The 26,578-nt window shown below is 38.0% G+C and overlaps 6 protein-coding genes across 6 annotated transcripts; 2 read left to right on the top strand and 4 right to left on the bottom strand.

Annotated features, from left to right (window-relative positions):
• Positions 1–517: 517 nt before the first annotated feature.
• On the bottom strand, positions 518–2,001 carry MELLADRAFT_89927 (uncharacterized protein; the record flags this gene model as incomplete). Its single annotated transcript, XM_007412864.1, has 5 exons — positions 518–765; positions 811–1,183; positions 1,241–1,393; positions 1,469–1,771; positions 1,831–2,001. 5 exons carry the CDS (start codon positions 1,999–2,001, stop codon positions 518–520), a joined length of 1,248 nt encoding a protein of 415 aa, XP_007412926.1.
• Positions 2,002–7,595: 5,594 nt separating this feature from the next.
• On the bottom strand, positions 7,596–7,862 carry MELLADRAFT_89926 (uncharacterized protein; the record flags this gene model as incomplete). Its single annotated transcript, XM_007412863.1, has 1 exon — positions 7,596–7,862. One exon carries the CDS (start codon positions 7,860–7,862, stop codon positions 7,596–7,598), a length of 267 nt encoding a protein of 88 aa, XP_007412925.1.
• A 289-nt stretch (positions 7,863–8,151) lies between these two features.
• Positions 8,152–8,498, bottom strand: MELLADRAFT_89925 (uncharacterized protein; the record flags this gene model as incomplete). Its single annotated transcript, XM_007412862.1, has 3 exons — positions 8,152–8,271; positions 8,328–8,388; positions 8,431–8,498. 3 exons carry the CDS (start codon positions 8,496–8,498, stop codon positions 8,152–8,154), a joined length of 249 nt encoding a protein of 82 aa, XP_007412924.1.
• A 6,224-nt stretch (positions 8,499–14,722) lies between these two features.
• On the top strand, positions 14,723–15,256 carry MELLADRAFT_28385 (uncharacterized protein; the record flags this gene model as incomplete). The annotated part of the gene is made up of 2 exons (XM_007412865.1): positions 14,723–14,850; positions 14,920–15,256. Coding segments are annotated over 2 exons (465 nt in total), but the record flags the coding sequence as incomplete, so codon positions are not given.
• A 2,020-nt stretch (positions 15,257–17,276) lies between these two features.
• Positions 17,277–20,229, top strand: MELLADRAFT_117255 (uncharacterized protein; the record flags this gene model as incomplete). The annotated part of the gene is made up of 6 exons (XM_007412866.1): positions 17,277–17,573; positions 17,659–17,824; positions 17,906–18,015; positions 18,103–18,237; positions 18,307–18,823; positions 18,899–20,229. 6 exons carry the CDS (start codon positions 17,418–17,420, stop codon positions 19,975–19,977), a joined length of 2,163 nt encoding a protein of 720 aa, XP_007412928.1.
• Positions 20,230–24,869: 4,640 nt separating this feature from the next.
• On the bottom strand, positions 24,870–26,362 carry MELLADRAFT_65379 (uncharacterized protein; the record flags this gene model as incomplete). Its single annotated transcript, XM_007412861.1, has 6 exons — positions 24,870–24,996; positions 25,070–25,274; positions 25,356–25,504; positions 25,545–25,935; positions 26,018–26,137; positions 26,227–26,362. 6 exons carry the CDS (start codon positions 26,360–26,362, stop codon positions 24,870–24,872), a joined length of 1,128 nt encoding a protein of 375 aa, XP_007412923.1.
• Between the last annotated feature and the right edge of the window lie 216 nt (positions 26,363–26,578).

The following is a 26,578-nucleotide window of genomic DNA, read 5'->3' as shown; positions in this document are numbered from 1 at the left end:
ATGTTCAGATCTTCCCCACAGCCTCTGAACAGCATGTTTGAAAGAAAATGCACTATACACTGACTAACTTGTACATACAAATATTTTTCTAGAATACCTATAATGATAAGTATATTCAAAAGTTGTTCCATTGAGTCAGTCTATACCCCAAGGTTTCAAGTTATATTCTCATTTTTTGATGAGAATATGAAGCTTTCATGCCATTATATTTGTGGAGAGACGAACACATGCACAAATATTGAATTGTCTGACCTCTCAATGTGCCACACTCAAAAGATTCAGACCTTTTTTCACAATAAAGGATAGACAAATAGTTGGATTTAACAATAAAAGATAGACAAATAGTTGGATTTAACAATAAAAGATAGACAAGTAGTTACATTTCACGATAAAAAATTTACAAGTAGTTGTATTTCATGGTAAAAGCAAGACTACTTGTTATCAACGAAAAAAGTGCATTTGTAGTATTTAGCTATATTTTTAGTATAATTGATGCAAGCAATTTGAAACAGATGACCTATTCAACTAAAATCGCGTTGGTCTGTTTACAATCTGAACCTGGATAAGCAGGACCAAACATGTGATAAGCTTCTGCTACAGTGACATCCTCCTTGCCTTTCATCCACTCTCGCAATGTTTCTTCTTTGTCTAGAGCCCATCTCCGATATTTATAGGCGGTCCTCATTGATGGACCAGTTTCGAAGCGATCACTAAAAAGCTCATGCCATACCACTTTGGCATGGCCTTTCACAAATCCTCTAGGAGCTTTTGAACACCAAACCAACAATTCGGAGAGCTTACAAGCCGTACCAGGGAAGGGTTGGAGGCTTCGTGCCTTCTTCCTGGCTAAAGGTGAACTTTCTATGTCTTCATTGAATTCCTTCTTTCGTTTTGATGTGCCAATAATCTCGACCTCTGGGTCTGAATCTGATTCAATATTAGAAATATTATAAGTAGATGTAGTACTTGCTAAACCATCTCGAGAACGTTCCCAAATTCCCTTCGGCACATCCGGTTGAAGCCATTGACTGATACCATATGATTTTGGTTTGGTTTTGGTTTTGAACGAATCGATTGCAGCGTCAATACCAACACAGCTCTCAAGTGGAAGCCCCATTTTACGAATTAACAACTTGGTTGTCTCGGAGGTATACATCAAGGGGATATTTGCATCGACAATTTGCTAGAATACATATGTATGAGCTTGACTTCCATCATTCAGACCGGCAAGATCACATACCCATTTCAAGGAACCAGGTCTGAGTACCTCCAGTTGAAGATCCCATGAAGGACCTAACTGGTCACGTGCTATTTGGGCTAAGGAGCGACTCTCAATCAATGCATATCGGGGGAAATTCAGAGCTGTAACTGGTATTTCCAAAGCTTCACCATCCTTAAGAGATCCCAACAAATTGTCATGGTTAGTTAATAACATCATGATTAAACCAACTAGCAATAAAAAAACTACCTTTAGCCATACACAAAGGGTCAATTCGTGCGGAGCCACATCATCTTTAGCTGCTTGTGTACGTAATTGAACAGCATTATGATGAGCTACAGCTTCGCGTGGTAGATCCTTGATAGCATGTCGATCAGCTTGAGGATTAATCATACGGTTAACCACACGACGTTGCTCCTGTTCACTTGTAAGATAATTGTTGGAATCCAAAAGCAGATCTCTCGATTGTGATGGAATAGGTGCAGTCAAAGTCATTGAAGACACTTCTTTTGTGTGATGATGGGAGCAGGTTTGACTGGTAGAGCGACAGCACTATATGCAATTCTCAGTTACCTTGAAAATACTCCGGATAAGGGGGAGATTAAACATACCTGTTGACACAATTTGTTGGGACATCGCCTCAAACATTGCTTGCAATGCCCAGAAGCGCGTATACCGTTCACACCACGGCATTCAAGGTGGGGCTCTGATGTGTTTGAAGTGCTTGCTGTAGTACTTTGAGTCACAGTACCAGAATTGGGGTCCAAATCGGAGGGGAGCATATGTGGAAATTGATGAGGAGTTCCTGATTTTTGGTTATATGAATCCACTTCTCGAATCACATCCTCAAGGCGTGGGGTTTGAAAGAAGTGCTCAAACGCAGGATTGGTCTGACACTAAAGTATATCATAACTTTGTCAGAAACTGAAAAGGACCAACTCAAAACTGATGAAGATCACAAAAAATTATTACTCGAAGACCAATAAGATGAGGATGGTTGTCTCGTTTAATGTACACCACAGGGATTCTGTTGTTGTTTGTTGATGCTTTGTAACAGGTTGGACAGCCAAAACCAGTAAGGATTCCAGGTCTTGGGTGGGGAAGCTTTTGCTGAAGGATTGGGTACTTTGAAGATAATATCACATTGTGATGGATGTGGAGTGATGAGATGTAAAGGGAATCTCGAATCAAATCAAGGAACATGAAATGTTCAACATCATTGAGATCCCTCCATTGTGTTGTAACTAATGATCATTACGTATCCAATGAGATATGATGAGGCACTGAAAACGTCAAAAATTAATTGATTAACATGATCAATACCTGCTCAGCAATTCAGCTAAGCAAACATTTGATTCAAACAATTGATTCGGCTAAGCAAACATTTGACATCCCTGTTCAGCAACAATAGTGAATGCTCTTATGAATAAACTTAACAAAGTCCCTTAGTAAATTGGATGCCCCCAATCCAAGTATAACCATCTCAAGTCTTCGTGTAGTCTGATAAAGAAAATCTAATACTTTTTTTCTACATATGCGCAACATCAAACAGAACCAGAGAATAGGTTACAAGCAAAATTTAATCAGATAAGGACATATAAAAAAAAGAGTTCAAATCCATAATCAAGAAAACTGATTTGGCTTATGTCGATTTAATTGTTATAAGAAAGTACTGTAAACATCTTTAGATTTACCACTTTTGATAGATAATGATCAAGTGAATCCTGTGGGGTTTTTTTCTACACAAGATATAGATATATTTGAAGTACATTCCGACTGAGACCATACTGTAAGGTTCAAGAGAGTGAACCTTAACTGGGTTCGTAGGGACAGCTTGACAGCGAGGAGTCACCTATAAAACTTCTCTATATAAATTCCAAACTGACTCCGAGTAGGAGAGTCTCCTCAACATCAGCATCCACACCATAACACACACATAAGAGAGAAACAACAAGAGAACTAGAATGATATCTTACCTGACTCCGAGTAGGAGAGTCTCCTAAGGAGAAGAGCCTCTCTGGAGTCAGGGCGAATAAGATGACTACACTACTATCTAAACCCATACACCTCTGTACACATGTATCCTGTAAGGGCATACCCTTACACATACATTGATAATCTGAGTGGTTGAACATGAACGAGAAAAAGATAGGATTGATCAAATTAGACCACACAATGATAGTGTGAGTTGTGGAGCATGAAAAAGTTTTGATCAAAGGGGTCAATGTCATAATTTTTTAACTCAGACCGCACAGTGATGGGCAGGGAACAGCCAAACCAACTCGCAAAAACACCCCTCTTATAAAGCCTTCCAGGGTTGAAAGATTACCCGACTGAAACAGTAGTACCCACTTTGTGGCTTGGCTTTTTGGTCACTGCATGTTTTTGGTGGCTTGGGCTTTTGGCCACTGGATGCTTTTGGAACTCCCAGTTCGATTGCACCCCATTTACATACATATTTAACTCGTTTGGCGCAAAATAATTGAACTTCAATGGTTGTTCTGATACTGGGGGCTCGGGAGTTCGCTTTGCCCAGCTGTAGTGACTCGGGGCTCCGGTGCTTAGTCTCTCGTAGTCTCTTGTCTCCCGTGAAGACTGATACGCCTACGCTCCCAAACAAACCATCTTCGGTCTTACAAACTTTCAGGCCACAAAGCTCATTCCATCACACTCACTTCATCTGATTCTCAACCAAATCATGTAAACTCAGTCACTGGGTTTTTAAAAAAACTCCAAAAGATTCGAATTCAATCTTCATTGCACCTTTCATAGTCTGTGACCTCCCCATGTGGATTTTGGTCTGTTTGTGTCCGGCACAAAGTACTTTCAAGAAAGCCTTCCACAGAACCAAGGCAGATCAGAATTTGGCTGTTAAGGCACTTACTTGGAAGTTGTCCAAATTGAACAATCTTGAAGGAAACCCAAATCAATTTCGTTGACTTGCTACTCACCAAATACTTTGATTAGCGTCCCTTGATGAGTGTGATAGACATTTAAAACAAAAATCATATATCTGTCATCTGACACCAGCGAAGCTTATGTGACGCATCGATCCAGCACCTATAGGTGAAAGCTGCTTAATACATCTCAGGGCGCGTTCACTTAAGGAATTTCTGACCAGAAATCACATTCTGTAAAATTTTTAATGCAAAAATGAAACATACACCACCAAATAGACACTTTAAATTTTGCAGAATGCGATTTCTCACCAGAAATTGCTTAAGTGAACGCGCCCTCAGTGTTGCTATCATGATATTCAGATCGATCCAGATTGAGATGCTCAGGTTCACACTTTGTAGCTGGAGTCATGCTCTATGATGATGGTTGAATGCCCAAGTAGAATTTCTTTTCATATTGAAGACAACCTGAAATCTCTAACCTAACAAAGTCCCTCTCGGGGAGGGCAAGCGAGCTTGCAAGAGAGGGACTTATGGGTTATCCATAAGATTTGGTGTGTGAAGCAAGAAACTTTTGGCTGGGGAGTTTTATAACTTTTTACCCTACAAATGAACAGTCTTTGCACCAAAGGAAGGTCCTGTGCACCTGCTGGCCCTGATTATGATGCAATTACAGCGAAGCAATGGCACAGCCAACATAGATGCCTCAGATTGAAAAATTCAAGGTATCATCAGGTATCTTTTTGCGCAAAAAGATACCTTGGATCAACCCCTCAAACAAGATCTGTCCAAAGGTTTATATCTGATGATGCCTTGTATGTTTCAATCCAAGGCATCTATGCTGGCTGTGTGGAAGGCTGAAGCTGGCAAAAAAAAATCAAAATACCCAAGAAAGCTGCCCAACAAATCTTTCTGTAGTGCTTCCAGGGAGAGATTTCAAAGAAGCAGTAGGTGTAGGTTGAGTGGGCGCACAAAACCTTTCTTTGGTCTGAAGGCTGTGCATTTGTATGGTAAAAAGTTATGTCGGGTTGAAAAACTCCATAGCCAAAAGTTTCTTGCTCACACACCAAATTTTGTGGATAACTCAAAGTCCCTCTCTCTTGCAGGTGTGCTTGCCAAGAGTGACTTTGTTAGGTTGGCTGAAATCTGGGAGAAGAAAACAGAATTCAACAACCCAGAACCGACTGGGTGAATCTGAGATGGACCTGGTCTGACCAGCATTCCTGGGCCAGTCCGCGCTGGTAGACCTAACTTAATGAGATCGCTTGAAAACCCCCAAAAATTGAAAAGGTCAATCATGTGGAATATGCTTCCACATTCAATTGATTACTGAAAGCATATTCATTATTCATTCAACAAGGTTTCAATCAATGTCATCAAAACACCCTTGACACTCTCCATGCCCTACTTTGGCTCCCACTTCTCCTACCACAATCATATCAGAGTCTGGAGAGAAATCAAGATCCATGTCTTCCCATCTCATGAAATCTACAAACACTTCAAAAACAGCCAAAGTGAGCAAAAACCAGAAATCATGGGTCTGGAACTTGAAGTATTTCAAAACTCAGAAGAACAAGGGCATAGCTAAATTTGTCTGCCAGGTGGCTCGACCTCCTGGTTCCAATGGTATCTGTGGTACTGCAATGAGCTGTGACCCAATTCAGAGCACAAAGTCAGTATCTCAACACCTTGAACATTATCACAAAATTTTGCTTTCCGCTGAACCCCAATGAGTCACAATCAAATCATTCATGCAAACTGGGACAATCACATTTTTCTTTTCATCCTGCTATGTCCTGTAAATGGCTAAGAAGACCTGTTAAATCAGTGATATCAGTGAGCACTTGTCTCTCCATCTCTAAGCTATGCAGACCTTTGCCTAACCTAAAAGTGTGGGAGGTAAAAGTAATAAAAAGAAACAAAAAGTATAAAAGCTTCCAGAAGCTAATGATGCAATCTCTATTGGAAGCTCTAACATATTGTATGTCAACATCAGTAAGGATCTATTTGTAGGGTAACGTTAAGAAACAACTTACTATCTTTCCATAAAGATGGGAAAGAGAGTAGGCACACAAGCAAGTATAACACCATATACTAATTGAAAGTTGAAGACAAATACACAATGGTAATGATGTTTGTCAAGAATATTAGGAAAAAAAACTGCTCTCAAAGTAATAATTCTAAATAAGGAAAGAAATCCAACACACATGACACTAAATCTAACAATTCTTGAAATGGAACAATACCAACATGTCAGCTATATGTGACAGGCTTGATTTTATCTCAACATGTTCCCAAACTTGTTCATTTTTTTCTTCCCTTTCTCTTGACTTGTATCTTAGCTTCCCAAGCTATCTGAAGAATTTCTCAAGTCTCAACTTGTCAAACTGATCACTAACTGTGAAACGCCGGCCTCTGTTGCGGATTTTGAATAGTTTAAAGACCTCCTCAAGATCTGTAATCCAAAAATTTCTCCCGTTCTTGTTGGTTTGGATAATGTGTTGGAGGGTGTTAGAACTCAATTTTGTGTAAGTTGTAACCTTCTCAAGGATTTATTGGACCAATTGATTGCTATCAATATCACATACAATTAATGGCCTTCATCAAACATTGTTCATACTGAAAATCACTGCTCACTGGATTGATGATAAATTTGAAATTTGAGAGGTGATTTTAGCTATGCAGGAGATTGAAGGGTCAAAGATGGATGTCAACCTTTCAAGAGATTTTACTGATTGTCTTCATAACTTTAACATCAATCAGAAATTCTATCATGTTACTGCTGACAATGCATCAACAAACAGAGGTACTGGAGATTTCTAGTCCAAGACTGGGTACATTCTACAATGAAGGTGGAGCAAGAGTAGATAAGGATGGTGCCATTGTAAGGATATCAAATGTTGGTGATAGTGATTAAACGGAAGAAGATGGTTTGGAAGGGACAAATTGAAATGTGTTCAGATGGTATTTTCATAGATACTAGGGCATAGGCGGGCCCGCCCGCTGAAGCTGACTGAGAATAGTTCAGCTTAAAGAATGTATACTACAACTTAACATTGGCTTCTGAAATGTTCAACCTGTGCAGCTCCTTTTAAGTTTTGATTGATCTAATGTACACTAATCCACATAACATATTGATGAAATACAACAAAAGAATAAGAGAAAGAATAAGGACCTGTACAACCAAACCTACTTGATCATGTATTTCAAAAGTCACTAATCACAGATATATCTTATGATGAAGTATTTGTATTTACAAAAATGTAGCCTTCCTTCTTAGAAGAGCCGAGGACCACCTAAATTTTAGGCTTCTTTAAAGGTGTTTACTGGCTAAACTTACCTTCATACTTCATTTTATGTTACATAAGTGGGAAACTATTCAAGAGCAGTGACCATCAAAAAACCATGCGTGAGTGACATATCAGCATGTCTTGAAAGAAGGATACCATTAGAGATAATGGGACCTACCCTGCATCTTTTTACCTTGATGTCTGTTTAAGAACCTTGTTATATTCAACAACATTTATATACATCCCACAACCCATAATAATCATATCTGAACCACATTCCAAAACAACTTGATGATGAGGATTATAATGCTGGCCCAACGTATCACCCATTACATTTAGTCTAACACCAGGACACAAAACCAGCTGATCTTCTTCTTCATTGGATTCAAATCTTCTCTGAGAAATAGATCCTATCCCGAATTCAGTATATTGTTGTGTGATCTTAATTCTTTCCATTGTATATCAATTTTTAGCCAAGGTACCCTTAGGTTGCATTTTGGCTGATGTTAATGATGTTCAACCTTTGGGAATTCCTACTTTGACTAAAGTTGTGGTGACTGGCTCTCCTGGTATTGTGTGTGCATTGATGATATGAGAAATTGGCTATCCTATAAACACCTTAAAAATATTAAAGCTTGAAGGAAGTTCCTATCTGTGTATTGAAATCAAAAATTCAAAATCCATTGAGCAGTCAGAATAAAAGTCTAAGCAAAGGAACTACCTGAAGTTGAAGGAAAAAGGTACTTCATTTACCAATATCTGCAAATGTATGATACTCAAAAATTAAGAAATTATGCTTCTTACTCAACTCAATCAATTGATCAATCAAATCTTGATTGAAATCCATAATGATATCAATATGAACCTAAAAAGCAACAAACAATTGATGAATTCTATTACAATTTTTGATTATAAGCTCACTCTGAGCGTGCAGATATGAGGATTAATCAAATTCGGTATCCTAAGGAAAGCCACTTTGCTCCTTACATTGAATCATACACATAGATTACTTTGCTTCTCATACCTCAAATTCAAGAGTTGTTTTGAGATTGTATTAGAGTGATTTGATCCCCTAATCAAACATGGTTTCATGGATTACTATGTGACGATATTGTAATCCAGATGTTGTAATCCTACTCCATCTCCCTTTTATCTTCAAACCAAAAGAAGCAAAAATTGATTAGCTTTTGGACAAACAGTTAGAAGTGACTGATTATACTTTACCTTACATTTTGATTTCTAGACTCACTTCTTCTCCAAAACCTTCCTCCACTAAGGCTACGACCACCCATCCCAATTTACTTCATTTTCATCGTGTTCTTTCAGTAGGAGCTACTCCAACTTTTCTACCTCTTAAAACATGTTTAGTTTTGATTTCAGAACTTTGACTTTATTGTTCTTGTTATTCTACTTCTCTTTGAATTGACTTTTTCTACTGCTGGAAGTGTTATAGTCAAATCAATCAAAGTACCAACTCTTGATAATTCTTTCTGTAAAAAAATCAATCAATCGATCAATCAAAATCGATCAATCAGATATTTGAATCTTCAATCAAGGGAATTTTTCAAATAAATCAACTTGATTAATCGAGGTCTAACAGCTGAACGTTTTTGAGCTTGAGCCTTAACGCTTTCATCATGATCAAGTTGATGATCACTGTGTTGTTTTCATCGTTGATTGAGAATAATTCAAAGAAAGATTGTTGATTTCATGACCCACGGTGCCAATTTCTTTATGTCGATCAATTAAAAGTGCTTGAGCAGGATCAGTTAAAACGAAAAATAAATATCTGCTTCATCTTGATCAACTCCGTCAACGGCCTTATTGATGAACTGATGATTTGATAATGTTTTGTTTTGAATCGATCTAACTGACTTGCCAATTCATTGATCTGATATTTCAAATCCAAATAAAATAAAAAAGGCAGATATTGATTGGATAATTCAATACAAAAAGAGAGAGTGACTTCGCGAGATTGAACTAAACTCACTTAAGGTTCGGCATTTTGTAATTTTTTTTCAAAAATTTTTAGATTTATTATGTTTGAGTGTAAGTGCTCCAGCGAATTCAGATGAATGGATATCTTTTCTTAAAGAAGTTCCTATACTTCCCTCCAATACTTTTCTGCTTCATGGTTGAATCAAATTTGGATGGGGAGGGGTTGTTGTTTGCATTGATGGCGTAGCAGAAGTAGGTGGAAGTGAGCTCGATAGACCTAAGATTGAGGCTGAAGGGTCTATTCTACTACAATTAGTTGGGGTGGGTTTGAGCTCATGTGATGGTGTTGTTTGTGGTGATCAAAGGTTTATGTGGGCTAGTATGATTGTGGCAGCGGTTCTTGACACAATTGACTGAGAATGATCTTGTGATAGTTTTTTTTGATTGATTGGGCGTAGATTGCAATCAATTGGGTATTGTGGTAGTTGTCTTTGTCCGAGAATCGGTGAAGCTGAGAGGTGGGTACATTCATGTCGTAGAAAAGCAGATATTATGATTCGAGTTGCTTTGGCTGCATTACACAATCAAAAGCAAACAATGCGCTTAGAAGCTGCCGGGCGAATGACGATAAAATGGTTTTTTGAAAAGCATTCATTGCTTTCGGATGAAAGATGACTCTTCGCTTAAATTCCAGCACAGCTTATGATATAGAATGCTGGAGAAAGGTCGAGGTAAGCGCAAGAAGCCCAGGACAAAATGCAGATCAAAGGAAGCTTTTGAAAAAGTAAAAGTCCACATTATGGAAATCTGGATGGTATAAATAGAGGGGGCAAGAAGGAGAAATGTTTAGGCATCGTTCAAAGCTACCCATGGCTACACTTAGGTGAGTCGTAAGTGGGAAGCGGAGAGATCCCGGTCCTCACCCACCCAAATGGCTGAAACACTGTTGTTGTGACAGGGTTCTGAGAATCCGGGGGGGGTGAATCCGGATTTAAGAATATTAATTGGTTGACTATTTTGCTGCTGAAGAGAGGAACAAATGAAAACAAAAACCCACCTTATATGGACGGAAAATGCCTGTGGATATTGTTTGTCTTCCTGGGTCAATGCCTTCAATACACAGAAAACCAAGTTGCATAAAAAAGAACCTTCACTTGTGTCAGTCTGGTGTACAATGATGAGAAAAAGGGCTGATGAACATGCTCAGACATATCATATAGTGGAGACCAAGGCTTGCTACTTGATAATACAGGGTTTCTTGTCAAAACATGGGGTTAATGTTGCTTACCAAAAGACTTTGGGGGTGTTGGTTTGTCAACTGTAAGGAGCTTCTTGCAGTTTCTTGCGGATCAAGAAACTTCTAGAATATTGATAAATTAATCCATCACTGTCATTACATATTTAAACATACCATAAAATAATATACCAAAATGATAACCTACATCCCTTATGATCTAGTTTCAAAATTGCAGTCTAAATATGCAATCATTAAAACCAATGCCAGGTAAAAAACAAAAAACCTTATTTGCAATTAATGTAAGATAACATATTTCACAAGAGGTGATATGTGGCACCAGCCCCCACTCACGCTCACACCCGGTGCCACAAAGCCACAAGGCGCCCTGGAGGGGCACATGGCAAGGGCCAGGGCTTAGGCCACACCGTGGCCCACACACCGACCCCTTCATGGCCTTCAATGGGCATGGAAGTCAGTCAAAGTCCCCCTAAAGATGGTCTTAAGCAGGGAATCACGACCAAAAAAGCAGATCTGAGGTTCTTTGGATGGAAGGCCACATTGGGCCACACCATGCTAGGCCATGGCCCTGGCCACGCCCTGGGCCCCAAAAAAGCTGCCGGGTGTGAGCGTGAGCCCCCACCCATTATTTTTCCAAATTCAGAACATAACTATTAGTTATGATTAGAATAAACTAATTAACAAGACAACTAAGCCCTGACCAGGCATAAAAATATTGAAGTATGTACCAGCCCCAGCATAAATCAGGAACTGGTTCAAGAAATACCCAACAAAAAAACATTGCAACATTTGATTAGCTAAACAATCTGATAATATCTATGTGCAACTTTGACCTTCAAATCACAAACCACCTTGCACTTGTAGCTTTGTCTCTTGACAAGATCCAGAGTACAAGTCAAGATATGAGTACATTCTTTATTTCCCTCTTTTTTGATACCTCAAAACCTATTTTCAATCTCACAAACCGATGCCAGACTGCAAGATATTTTGGAAGAATACCAACCCATTGTGGCCTACATGGTGTAGTGGTGTAGGACACCAAGAGCATACAGGTGACACAAAATCAGATGTCTTGCACTGACATAACCATCATTCCTGGTGTATAAAATCTGTGAGATTGGTTTGCAACAGCATCTTTTTGCATTTGCATGTAACACCTCTCACTTGGAACTTCCCACACTTCAACTTTTTGGATCAGACTGGATCCAACCTGACAACTATCCAAATATTCATCACAAAAAATTCATCATTCATGATCATACAGGCCAAAACTGGTTGTGGAACAGTGTCAGGTTGTTTGGCACAATGAACAATCCCTCTGGATTGGTTGTTCCAATGTCAACAAAGTCCCCAGAAAGTTCAAAGATTCTTCAACATAGAGGTCTTACAGGCTATGGCTTCAATTTTCCACAAAAGAAAGTTGGTTTTCTGAACATATGAATCTCAAAATTTCCAAAAACAAACATGAGATTTGACCTAGATAAGTATCAGGAGTGTATTGAACCTTAGCCCCATACACTTTCATGAACAGTCAAAATCAAATTTTCTGTCTTGATTGCAGTGGCACAACACAGGTCACTCATAAGTAAATACATCAAGTCATCATGGTTTTTGATGCCAAATCATTTATTGTTCCAAAGCCTGATTTGCACATATCTTGTCCAAAAAATCAACGCAGGTCCGTGAGGTATAAGAGCCAAATCTTAGTTTATACGTACTCTCAAAAGCTAGGGGTGAAAAACATATGAAACTGGAAATGTTTGAAAAATTGGGTTTTTTTCCAGTATGAAAAAAGGCATCAGTGGTTTAAAGTAAAAGATAACCCACCATACTAATTAACTGGGCTTTGCCAGGGTCCTAGACGCTTGGATCGACTAGGGTTCAGATGAGGTTTAAATGGACCATAACGGAAGGCTTTATGTAGTTAGCTTCTTGGCCTGATAGAAGTTAGAACACCAATTTGTTCGACTTTTGCAAGCTAGATGTTGTTCAAGATTGGCCAAGCTACTTAAAATTGACAGTACTGACTATCTCATGAAGGGAAGTTTTTGTAACATCTGGATACGTACAAGGCGTGACAATAACTGCCTCGAAGCTTGGGTAGATTTGTTGTAAAGGTTATCACTCCTGAAGCTTCAAAAGGGGCCAAAGACGTTGATCGAGGTACAGATTTGATGAATTATCTCGAATTTGGATTGATTCATATTAAAAGGGTTCATCTGGAAAAAGATGTGAAGATTGTTCCGTTTTCTGATTCTGATAAAGGGTGAGAAGATGTGATTTGGTTTGATTGATGAACTTTATACGAATCTGATTTTGTTGAACCCCTATGGTAGAAAGAATTGATGATCGGTTGTGATGATGATTTTGGGTGAAGGTAATGCAAGCAAGCTGAAACCGATTTGGAAGAAGAAGCAGTATGTATGTAGTATGTATCATGTATGTATGTGAGATAGAAATGCTTAAATTGATGATGAGATGTTTGATGGTTTGTAAGCTGTGGTGGTAAATTCCTGCCAAACTTACATAACATTTCTTTTAGTTTACTAATCAATTTCTTCTGTTAACTTCTTGAGTAATATTAGTTTTGAATAATTGATTGGCTTTAACTTCACACTCATCATCATCCCATCAAGAACATCATCAACCACTTCTAATTGAATCAGATATCAGTTTCACTAGATATCCTACCCCAAACCTCAATCAACTCCATGTCGGGTCCTCAAAACCTATTCTCATCACACAAAACCGATGATAGTTTAAATACTTATAATTCATTACTTCATGAAGCAGATGCTTATATCTCATTCTTTAAGAAACGTTGCGAAATTGAAGATGAATTTCAATCTCAACTATCTAAGCTAGCATTACGTCAAGTTGATTTAGATCGAAAGTTAACAGGTGAATTACATGAATTAGGTTCAACTTCGGCTCATTTAGCTTGGCAAGAGATCACCACGAGTGTTTTACAAGAAGCTCAACTAAGAAAGAATTGGATTAAAAAGATACGAGAGAATGTGATTGATCCATTGGAAAAGTTTAGATCGATTAAAGATCGAACGCTTAATCGGATTCGAGATGATTTAAGAAATAGTATAAACGATCATAAAGAATATTTGGCTACCGTTCATCGACTTAAAAAACAATACGATCGAAAATGTGAAGAAGTTAATCAATATCATTCAATGATAGAAGCGGTTGAGTTTAGGGATAAGTTGGTAGAAGAACGTCAAACTGATTGGGAACATATCTCTAATTCTACCTCAGTTTCACCATCTCATCCAAATGACTCTCACGGGATTCCAAATCTAAATCAATCTAATCATTCTGCTCGAAGATCTACAGATCATAATCAACTCGGACACAGTGGACACCACGGCGTGAATCCTAGTTCATCTAATCAAGGTACTTCCAGACCATCATTCATCATCTCGGGTGCTACTTCTATCGCTCTTAGGGATACTGCCATTCCTGTTCCTGCAAATCCTTTACAAGCCAAAGGAAATGACGTTTTACATGCTTTACGTAACAATACCAACAATCTGATCCAGAGACTGAATTCTAGAAAAGATAACAAGACGAGCAATGGCAATAACACCAACTCTGGACCGGATGATGGAACTATCAGACCTTCTGCGCTTAGAGGAGTTAAGCTCAAACGTGAAGCTGAAGACGCAGATCGTGATTATCGTAAAGGTGTCTTTCATCTTGAGACGTTACGATTAAGGAAAGAACAAGTGATCAGAGGTGCTCGAAGAGCCACTGAAGATATGGTCTTTGAAGCATCAGGAGAAGCCAAAGATACGTTTGCCTATTATATTGATGAAACCCGTATGGCTGCCGTCTCAAGAATCTCAGTTGAGTTTGATGGTTTCTTTTTGGGATTTCATTTAAGCTTGACTAACTTCAAGTTTGTGATCTTTCTTCATTATAGATTTGTGATCATGCTCAATACTTGGTAGATAAGATCAGTCCAGAAGAAGATGCTCATGTATTTTCAAGTCTCCAACACGAAGAATTCAGTGAACCTAAAGTTTTATATGAAAATGCTTTTACAGGTCCATGTCAGAGTTTATTGTTTGGAGTGGCTATCAATGATTACTATGCTAGTCATCCAGGTAAAGGATGGGTACCATTGCTGGTCCGGATCTGTATAGACGAAATCGAACACAGAGGGATCAAGTTGGAAGGGATTTATCGAGTCTCGGGTAAAATGCAAAATGTCACCCAACTAGTGCATGAAATTGAAAAGTAAGTCTTTTGTTTCAATCAAAAGCGGTGTTTTTTTTGAAATCTTGACTGATCCTCATTTTTGCACAGAGATGAAGACGCTTTCAGATTTGATCCTGAACGACATGATCCATATACCATTGCAGGAGTATTAAAACTTTATCTAAGACAATTACCTACACCACTCTTTAACTTTCCACTTCAAGAAAGAGTAATCTTTTCCAAGAATTTAGAAGAACATCTGCAAAACGGATTTAGTGTACTTTCTAAAAAGATTCGAAAACTTCCACCTGCTCATCAAGCTACATTGAAATTAGTTTGTGAACATCTTTTTAGAGTTTCTCAACATTCAGATGAGAATAAGATGACTTCTAGTAATCTTGGATTAGTTTTTGCACCTGCTATCTTTTCCGAAGAGACTGGTACACAATTACCACCTCAAGCTTGGAAGGTGAGCGTTTGGATTACGAATTCTCTGATGGGATGGGATCTGATGAGCAAAGAGTTTGACGGTTTTGATTTGCTTGATGACAGGACTCGGTCATGGAAGTTCTCATAGATCATCATGAACACTTATTTGAAGATATACCATTTGCAGAATCGACTGGAGCTTCCGGTATAAGGTCTCAACGCGCTTCATTCATAACTCATCCACCTTCGCCATCTACTCGAAAATCACTCGAAGCAGAACAATATGAAAGCTACTCCCGAGCGGTCTCACCTAACAGACCGATTGATACAAACACTCAATTTCTACCTGCTGCATCTCATTTTGTGGATGGATATCGGATGGGTAACTCGTCCAGCTTTGTGGATGAAGTTGAACAACTCGAAAACAAGACGACGAGTGCGATGAATCCATTAGGTCTTCAAGCCTTTCAATCACCTCGTCTTTCACCCTCTCATCCTTTATCACCTCCATGCCATCTCTCACTCTTACAACGTCATACGAGTTGTAAGACTCCTAAGCGAACGTTTTCGTTACGTAAGAAACGGAGTCCACCCGATCAAAGTGTTCATCATTCGTCGGGAATGTCTGGACCGGTTCCTTCAAGACAATCATTAGATTCTTATCATTCATCAAGTCTTGAACGAATTGTGACTGAACCGATTTCGAATTCTAATTTGAATCAATCGAACCGACCCATTGAAGATTATTCAAACTTGAATCCTAAAGAACAAATCATTCAACAAGTTTCAACTGAACGAATTTGTCCTTCTGATTTACTTGATCAAGGTTCTTCGATTCCTTCAAGTTGGGTATCTGTTTCACATGATCAATTTCCACAAGTTCATCAAGTTCCAAGTGGAGTGACTGAAGATCTTATGACTGAGAATGTTGGAAATCCATCTACTAGTGGTAGTGTAGTAGTAGGAGGTATGAGTAGAGGTTTAGAAGAATTGAAAAGACTTAAAAGTTTAAGAAGGTCAACTAAAGTATTAGGAACGATTGATGCAGGGAAATTAAAGGATGAATTAGATGAAGCTGAGCTTTCGGTTAGAAGAAATGATGATGAGGATAGAACGGATAGAGATGAATCAGTTGAAGTACTTTTAGGTGATCTGGATGATGAATCTGTTAAAAAAGAATGAAAAAAAACAAAGAATAAATTCGTGAAGGAAAGTTTGACGAGGGTTTTCTTTTTTTTTGATTTATCATTTTTTTTGAAATGTTTGTTTTATACACGGGTTTTTTTGTTTGGTTTAAGCACGATCATTTAAGGTTTTGGTTTAAGAAGAAGAAGAAGAAGAAGAATTTTGAATTTGTTTGTTTTATTTGCTTTTTTTTCATTTTAAATACACACACACACACATATATCATATATAATATGTAATCTTACCTTTGTTTTTTTTTCTTTGATTATTTATTTATGTACTTTTTTTTGTTTTTTTTTAATAATTGATTGAATGTTTTTTTTTATTATCATGAAGATTTGGTTTTACTGATTTAGGAAGAATAGAAGATTGATTCTAATTTTTTTTTTCTTACCATAACATGATTCATTATACATACTTTCCTTTTTTCTTTCTTTTAGGAGATGGGTTTTTGTTTACATAAGGTTTTTTTTGTTTGTTGAGGAAGAAAACAGGGTTTCTTATAGGAATATAATAGATGTATGTAGAGAAATACAAGGTGTTTTTTGATTTTGATTTTTTTTTGAAAAAAGAAGTGATGTAAAGTTGAAATGGTTGTATTTGAATGATTTTTGTGAAAATGATGAAGGTCATGTGATGATAATTATATAAGTAAAAGTTCAAATTGGAGACTTTGCTGGTGACAGTGTTGAATGAGATCCGATTTTCTCCGAGAATGAGGAAATGAAGAATATGGATTTAGAGAATATAAAGTATGGGATTTGACAGGTATATGGTCTGATCACTTTTGAATGATTACACTGTGAACTGGTTACTGAACCCAATCTGAGTCTCGACACTCAATGAATCACCATTCATCAAATAGTAATAGTAGGATTCCAATTCCATCCTCAATCCATCATCAATCCAAATCAAACACAACTACAACTTCACTTCATTCTCATTCTCAATCTCCTCCTCAATCTCCAACTCATCATCAGATTCCTATCATCATGACCTCTCAAAATCGTCATCCAAATCGTAATCATTTACCTAGACCTCCTTCTTCTTATGGTGATGATCTATCATCTAACCTACCTAGTAGTTCATCTCGTAATTCTCCTTTACTCACAAGTGAAACTCGTCAACGTCAAAGTAGGAAAGATGAGGTAATCTTTTTCCCAAAAAAAAACACACTTATCACTTACTTGAATCTAATCAATTGACATCTTCTTGGGTGTTTGATTGGTTTAGGCTATAAGAAAAAAAATCGAAAATGAACTTCAACGTAAACGTCCAGGTCAGAAACGTGGTCCTACTGGTGGACTTGGTCATCCTGGTCCTAGACCTAGACGTCAAGCCGGTACTGTATCCGCTTTAAGACCTTTACCAGCATTAACTGTACCCGATAATATCACGGGTAAGTTTATCACCATTCTACATCAATTTATCAATCTGGTTTGGATCCAGAGATTGATGTTGGTTGACTTGATTGATTCAGTGGCCGATGCTTCTCAACTTTGTGCTGCCAAACGTACTGATTGTGTATTGGTGGTGGATGAGGATGAACATTTATGTGGTATCTTTACTGCAAAGGATTTAGCATTTCGTGTTAGTCTTTCATTCATTACTTTAAATTAGCTTGAGGTTTGAGTTACAATTTTTGATTGGTGATTCTTTTTTTTTTGTTCTTTGTAGGTCATTGGTGATGGACTTGATCCTCGTTCAACTCTCGTTTCTGAAATCATGACCAAGAATCCAATGGTCACTCGTGATACTACTTCTGCTACTGAAGCTCTCACTACAATGGTGACTCGAGGATTCAGACATTTGGTTTGTCTCATCTATTTTCAACGAGTTACCTTCTGATCATCACATCTGATAGACTTGATTTTCACTCAGCCTGTATGTAATGAAGAAGGAGACGTGATCGGACTTTTAGATATCACCAAAGTATTTCATGAATCATTAGAGAAACTTGAAAGAGCCTATGGATCATCTCAAAAACTTTATAATGCGATTGAAGGTGTTCAATCTGAATTTGGTGGTAGTTCTAATGCTACTCATATCAATCAACCTAATCCATTGATGGCATATGTAGAAGCTTTAAGGGATAAAATGTCATTTCCAGATCTCGGATCGATTTTAGATGCCAGAACGACAGCAGCAACAGTAGGGGTGAAAACAAGTGTGAAAGAAGCGGCTAAACTGATGCGTGATCATCATACCACTGCAGTTTGTGTGATGGAGAATGATGGTAAGAAGATTGCAGGGATCTTTACTAGTAAAGATGTCGTCTTGAGAGTCATTGCGGCTGGATTAGATGCAAGAACTTGTAGTGTGGTAAGAGTGATGACACCTCATCCTGATACTGCATTACCTAGTCTTAGCATACAGGAAGCTTTACGCAAGATGCATGGTGAGTGAAATCTACATTTCCTGATACACGTCTTTTTCAGTTGGCTAATCTTTGTCCATGTTCGAAATGTTGTAGATGGGCACTATTTGAACTTACCAGTCGTGGATGAGGCAGGTCAACTTCAAGGTTGTGTTGATGTACTCAAACTTACCTACGCGACACTTGAACAAGTGAACTCGATCAGTGCAGATGGTCAAACAGATGAATCAGGTGGACCAGTCTGGAGTCGATTCTTTGCCTCTTTAGGTCAAGCTGGTTCGGTAGATGATGACGCTGGATCAGCTATTTCAGGTTCTCATCTCGATGCTAGTGAACTTCCACCACGTACACCCACCAGTAACCGATTCAAAGGTCAACGTCATGCTAGTAGAGGACCTGACACACCTGGATCTGAACTTGCACCCAATGATTCTGCTTCAGTGATTCATGATGAAGCTGATTCAGCCTTGATGAGTAAAAGTGGGGTAATGAGCTTTGCGAACGGAAGAGGAGGAGCACCGATCGAATTTGATGATGGAACTTATCTCTTCAAGTTTATTGCACCATCAGGTTCGGCACATCGATTTCAAGCACGTTATGATAGTTATGATTTCGTACGAGAAATCATTCAAGGCAAACTTCAAACCGATCCGTTTATCTTACCATCAGAAGATTCGAGTGGTATTACAGATCAAACTTTAAGACCTGATTCAAATGATTTTCAAATGTCATATTTTGATGATGATAATGATTTAGTTTTGATGACTTCAGATCAAGATATAACGGATTCGGTGAATTTAGCAAAAAAACAATCTAAAGATCGAGTAGTGATTCATTTGAAAGGAGGTAAAACTTGGGGAGATTTAGATTTGATTAAAAAGAAGAATGTGAATTCGATTATTAGATTAAAGGCTGTAAGTGAAGCAGAAGAAAAGGAAGAATCAAATGGGATTCATCAGAATGATTTACAACAAGAAGATCAAGATGATGAAGATGATGAAGATCAAACTATGAAGATTGAAACAACTCGTAAACGAGTGAAGAAAGTTCAAAAGGATCATCAGAAAGATGAATTGGTGGCTGGGATTCCAAAGGATTTGGTTTTACCTGCTGCTATTGGGTTCTTAGGATTTGTGATCTTGGGTGTCTTTTTGGCTAGTAAACCAAGTAGATGATCATTGAATTCGATTCTCATTCTCATTCACATTCATTCATTCATTTAAATCTTTTCATCAATAGTTTTTTTTCTTTTTTTTCTTCTTGATTTTTTTCTGAAAAAGGTGAAAGTCGAAATTTGATTTCTTCACTTAAGTTTTCTTATTTTATTTTTTTGAATTTCATTGGTTATGGATTGATGATGATGATCACTAGAATAGATGATGGTTATGAATCAGATAATCAAATATACATGGACTTTCTTAAACCAGAAAATAGTTGAAAGAATTGAGAGTTTAGACTTGGAAAGAGAAAGAGAGGAAGGGTGATTGGATTTTTTTTGATTTGATTGAGATTGAAGTGATTAAGGAGATTGTAGGAGATCATTGTCAGCCCTGAGCCCTAATTACAGGACTGTGGGCTTCAGGATGGGGTTGCGGCCCTTGAAAAGAAAGGTGTGCCTAGGCGTGTTTTTTGAGAAATGGGCCCATAGGCACGTCTTCTCATAGTGCAAAAAAATAAAACAAAACAACAAATGAAAAAAGTGGGAAAATTACCGCAGCCATTTGAAGGGAGAATTATGTTGGTTTGTGGAGCTGTTTGATGAGCCTTGTTATTCTGTTTTTTTTGCTTTTTGGGATTAGAATGATGAGGTTGATGATGAGAAGAAAGCTTGAAGTGGAGTTTGAGAAAAAAAAAATCAGACAAGGAATGCCTCAATTTATCACTATGTGGCATACAGCTTTTTTAGGTGTGCCAGCCTGGTTTTTGAGATTGGTAGGCGCGCACCATGCACCCTGGAGTGTTTTTTATTTTGCGCCCCCATCCTGACTAGGGCTATGACCCGGTCTTGACCCTGACTGGCCGAGGTTGCCCAACAATATCTAGAAGGCATACAGTCCACACCCTGGTCAGCTGAAACCTAACATGATGAGAGAGGCAAAAGCCCTGCAGGCACCTCCACGACCTTGGCCCAATGAGTAGCCAACTATTCAAATGTGCTGATGACAAAGCATTTGGATGAACAAAGTTAGCGCTGATCCCAGAAATACATAACAAACCTTGAAATACACAATAATACCCTTTTAAATCGACCCGCTGCCCCTGTCCTCCTTGTCAGCATGTCCACTGCTGCTCCTTTATCTTCTCTCACCTCATGTACCACCTCCACAGCTAGTATTACTCCATCTGACTCCGTATCCGAGGTGGTTTCAGAAACCACCACCACTGGTCGTTCATCGTTGGTTTGGCATGATTTCTCCCAGCGCAAGATCAAGGGTACAATGAGAAATGTCTGTACCGCCAAGGAAGGCTTTATTGACTCTGTCTTGGCTGCCGGGGAAGAAGATCCCAACACTCCAATTGCCCTCTGCAACCGTCACATGGCCATTGATTGCAACACCAGCACAAAGTCGATGATCCGACACTTGTCAAGATGTCACCATATTGAACCTCCTGTCAATACATACCAACATACTATGACAGCTTATTTCCTTGATGGTAAAGTGGCCTCAGTAAGTTATTCCCTAGTGTTTTTCACTTTCAATCTCTTAAGTGACTATATAATTTATCTTATTTCACTTTAGGTGAAGACTCTCAACCCAGCCAATCTCAAGGAAGCCCTGATTTGACTTGTTGTGAACCAAGAGCTCCGGATCTCGCTAGTCAATGCCAAGGAGTTCCAAGAACTCTTAACCATGGTCAACCCTCAGTCTCTTTTGCTTCTTTTGAAACAAACTTTTATCTCCGATGGGATAGTCGATAGGTTTCAATCAACTCGCATGGCCGTTGCCACCCTCCTATCAACCATATGTCATATCAGCATCACCTGCAATGGCTGGACTTCACCCAGCAACATTGCCATGTTAGGCGTCACAGCTCACTGGATCTCGGACAACTTCAAGTTGCATGGCATCATGCTTGCTTTGAAACCAATTGATGGCCCTCATAGTGGTGCTAATCTCGCAGCGCTCCTCAAACATACCTTGAATAAATTCAACATTACTGATTGACTTTATTGTATCACCTCCAATAATGCTTCTAACAACACCACAATGGCTCAACACCTTCAAACCATGCTTCCTCATTTCGACTTGCCTCAAAAAATTCACGGTTGTGTAGCGCACATTCTCAATCTTGTCGCTAAGGCCGGTTTGGCCGTCGTTGATTGTCGTAATACTCCCCCTCCGTTAAATGCTCTCAAACCTGCCTTACCTCATCAAGACACTTCTGTTCCACTGTTCATTGAACCCACCCCACATGCCAACCTCGCGTCCATCCTTACCCGAATCCATGCCTTCCACAAGAAGGTCAAGCACAGCAGCCAACTCAAGATGGCTCTTGACAATGCTATTGCCAGCTGTCAGAAGTTGGATCTTAAAGTGGGGTTAGTTCACAAAGTTTCAACCCAATGGTCATCAACCCATGCTTCCCTCGAAAGATTCTACAAGCTTAAACGTGTCATCAAGTATCAATGTGAAGGTGATCCTTCCCTCAAACAATTTTCCCTTGAAGACAACAAATGGGAGCTTGTACCAAGAATTGTGCATCTCCTTGCTCCGCTAGCTATTGTCACCAAATCAATAGAGGGTCACAAGTACCCCACCTTCTTGCAGGTGATGCCAGATTACCAATGGCTGGTGGAACGCATTGAAAAGGTAAGTTTTTTTCAATTTCTAATCATCTTATGTCATCTATGTACAAGAAGCTGATTATCAACTTGTATCTAGGCCTGGCATGACTTGACTTGCAAGGAGTTGAAGGTTGCGATGCTCCCCATGTTGCAAAAGATAGTTCATTATCAAACTGCTGCCCAGAACAAGGCAGTTTACATTTGTTCTGTGATTCTCAACCCTTGCCTCAAGATTTTTGCTGTCAAATGGTTCCACTTTAGAATCTCTTGGCTGGGGTTCTGAGGACTTGGTTGAATACTTTACCAGTCAAGCCCGCAAATTCAGACCTGTTCATGATCTTGAGATTGAAATCATCGATGCAAAGATCCAGTTATCAACCCTGATCTCCCTCAGCACTTCATCAAGCGCCGCAAAACTGTTCCAGTTGAGGACGAAGTAAGAGAATATCTGACTGCACCTCAAGAAGATGAAATATGTGATGTTCTTCATTTCTGGCTCACCCATCAACATCATTGGCCTATCTTAGCACGCATGGCAGCTGTGATGCTTGCTGTGCCTGCAACTAGTGCTCCTAGTGAGAGTACGTTTTCTAGTTCTTTGAGAGTTATGATTGATCATTGTGCTTCATTCACTCCCCTCAATCTTGAGGCTCAGGTGTGTGTCAAGAGCTGGAATAAAGAGTTAGGTCTTAAATCAGTTGCAAATCTATTTTCCCAAGTATCTGTTTACTTCTTTTTACCTTCTAGTATGGTTATATCTCCAAAGCAATTTAAAAAAATTGTGTCCTTCAAGTTTTTTAAATAAAATATTTTTCAATTTCATACTAGGATTATATCAATCAAAACATGTTGTTTCTTTTCAATTTTATGATGTCATTCAAAAAATGTCTATGTCGCTTAAAATTGAAATACAAGTATGCTATTATCCCCACTCCATCCCTTCTCCTTGGCGCCCCAAACTGAGCCATGCCCTACCTGGCCCTGAGCCAGATAAATCAGGGCACGCCTTGACCAACCTGACCCAAATCACAAAGGTCTTTGGATCTACCCATGGCCTGGCCCGGCCATGGACACTCAGCACCGGGTCATAGCCCTAATCCTGACATGAGCTAACAGACTGACTAACAGTACCATATGTAATTTTAAAGTATTGGATGAAGCCATAAGCTACATCTCAAGGCTCAGTGTCAAGAGTCACTTAAACACATGTATGTAATGTATTAAATGCATAATAAACCTAACCCAAGTGTCAACCACAAGTTGACAGGTGAATAGACAAGACTCACATACCAATCACAAGTTGATGCTGGAAGTGAGACTATATAAACCCCCCTTCTTCCCTATGTAGAATCATCCCCCATCTTTTACTACCATCACAACACAGAGCCATGTTTTACTTGACTCCTGTTGAGAGGATCTTCAAGTGTGTGGTTGGTTGTGTAGTTTGTTGAAGACCATTCTTGAGCATTACAGATTCCATTGCTGAACACCCAAGGTACTGATTTCTACAAGCCCAGGGCATTCATTGTCTCTAGAGATAAACCTTGAAGTAGCAAAGCTGCCTTGTTTTTAAAGAGTCTAAGCCTCCAGGATCTTTGGTTTACCAAAGTGTAAAGCCTGCCCCTTTCAGTCTCACAAGGTTAGAGCGCACTGGCTCTTAAGTGCCCTTAGTCTTCTCTTCTCTTTCTCAAATCCTCTTCTTAGAGGTCAACTAGCTGTAGTCTTCACTTGGATGTACCATGTGAAGACCACACTTTCCCTTCCCTACTCCATAATAAGTGTAGAGTACGCCCAACAGAAGTGCACCCCTCATAATCATCCCAGTGGAATGATCTAGACCACTTTGAAGTTGACAATGTGCAGGAATCAATGAGGGGAATTTAATGATCAGCTTCCTTGTGGAGTAGACTATAAATACTATACAAACATATAAAACAACTATTCAAAAGAAAATTCCTGTAAAGCTTTCAAAGCCAACTTCTTACAATCTTGAATTTCAGTTTTGATTACAAAGAACTCTAAGAATTGAGTAAAGAGATGATGACAAGTCAAAGTCAAAAAATCAATCTCATTTATATTTTTAAGAAACTTTTGCATGATTTGATTTGTTTGATGAAAATCTTTAATTACTAAAGTTTCTATAACAGATTTTAATTTTTTTGTGATTTCAGAACTTCTCATCATTAAGAATATTTCTACATCTTTATAAAATCATGAAAAAGAAAAAAAAAGGATTGATCAGTTTTTGAAAGGTGTTTTTTTTGCTTTTACAAAGGTTAATTAGAAGTCCTTACAAGTGGACCAGAACTTGATAATTGTGATTTGATTTTTTAGATCTAAAGATTCAGATACCTTTAAACCGTAAGGCTGGATCAGAATCTGCCATGAAATGAAATCTTTCATAGTACTACACATATTGTAGAAATCCATCAATTCAGAATACTTTTGACTTACAGATCAAAAGAAGAAAAAAAACTCACATTCCATGTCTCAAACTCTTAATATATTCAAGAACAGTTCTTGATTGAGTTATCAAAATTGACCTAGTTTCTTGTAAAGAGATTGCTCTTTGATTAAGTTTAAGGATTTGAAATGAATTAATTAAATTGGTTTGAACAATTTGAGTTTCTATAAGATTTTGTAATCTTGGATTCCACTTTAACTTTGAGTAAAGTCTCATACCATCTAATCATTTCCATATTTCAGTATGATATGTCCTTCAACTTCAATAAAGGAAAAAAATCATGTTTTGATTGGTTTGCTTACCAGAGATCCATAGTTTGAAAAGTTCCTTTTGATCTTCTGGTGACCAATGACCCATTAATTTTACCCCATACTCATCCAATTCTTCTTGCATGATCACAAACGCTGTAAGACTTCTATAAATCTCAAGTTTGATATCATTGTAAGACTCACTGAGAGTCATCAACATGAAAGATTGATTTGTTTACTTACCTTCCTGATTCAAGTAAACTGATATTTTCCATCATCTTGGATTCATAAAATCTTATTACAATATCAACTTCAATCCACCAAATCTTGTTGGAGGTCTTATAAGTATATGTTTTTCCCATATCTCTCATTTTAAGTAATTCAATCCAAATTGAATTAATCAGTTTTAACGGTAACTCAAACTGATTTGAAAGATGATGAAAGATTTGAAATAATCCAATTTCTTCATATATATCTCTTTTATTATGATTTCTTAATTCAATCTTTTGAAATATTTCATTGATTTTCTTATACCATGTTTGTAGATTTGATTGGATTAGTTCATTGATTTGGTCAACTAATCTTGGATGATTTGATTCTAGATAGGTTTTCTTAAATTTAATGATTCCATTACCTAGAAAAAAAGGATTTTAAAACAGATAGGGTTTGGATTCAAAGAGTTGGATAAGTTTTAATTGAACAAATTGAAAACTTACTTGAGTTCCAAAATGTATTGATTTGATCTTCTGTACTTAATTCAGACTCAGTGGGTTCAACGTTTTGTTCAATTTTATCTTTACATCTTACTTCATCTCTGTCAAGTTCCTCATGATTGACTGAAAAATCAAGAGGCAAGCTTGAGATCAGTAATCCTTACCATCTCACCAGATTTTGTAGTTTCAAAACATAAATGATCAGTGCTCACTTTCTCCTTTTGTTCTTGAGATATTCAAAACTTCTTTTGTTTCGATCTCTAGATTCAAATTCTGATATTCATGAGCATTTAATTGTAAAAAAATAAATGAATGTTGTATCAGAAAATACCAATCTAATTTCTTCATTTCTATGATTTTTTTTTCTTGTAATTAATCTTGAACCTTTGAACCTTTTACTGAAATATTAAATTTCATTGATGAACAAAATCTTAGTTTGTGATCAAATTGTGGTATGTATTTCTCTATTTATGCAAAAAGGTAATCTTCTTATCTCTCAAACCTTTGTGACAATCATGGTGTTACTTTATATAATATTTTTTTCAGATCACTTGCATAACCTTA

Source organism: Melampsora larici-populina, assembly GCF_000204055.1.
Source record: "Melampsora larici-populina 98AG31 unplaced genomic scaffold MELLAscaffold_33, whole genome shotgun sequence".
Classification (NCBI taxonomy): Eukaryota; Fungi; Basidiomycota; class Pucciniomycetes; order Pucciniales; family Melampsoraceae; genus Melampsora; species Melampsora laricis-populina.
This window is presented reverse-complemented; position numbering and strand designations above follow the sequence as displayed.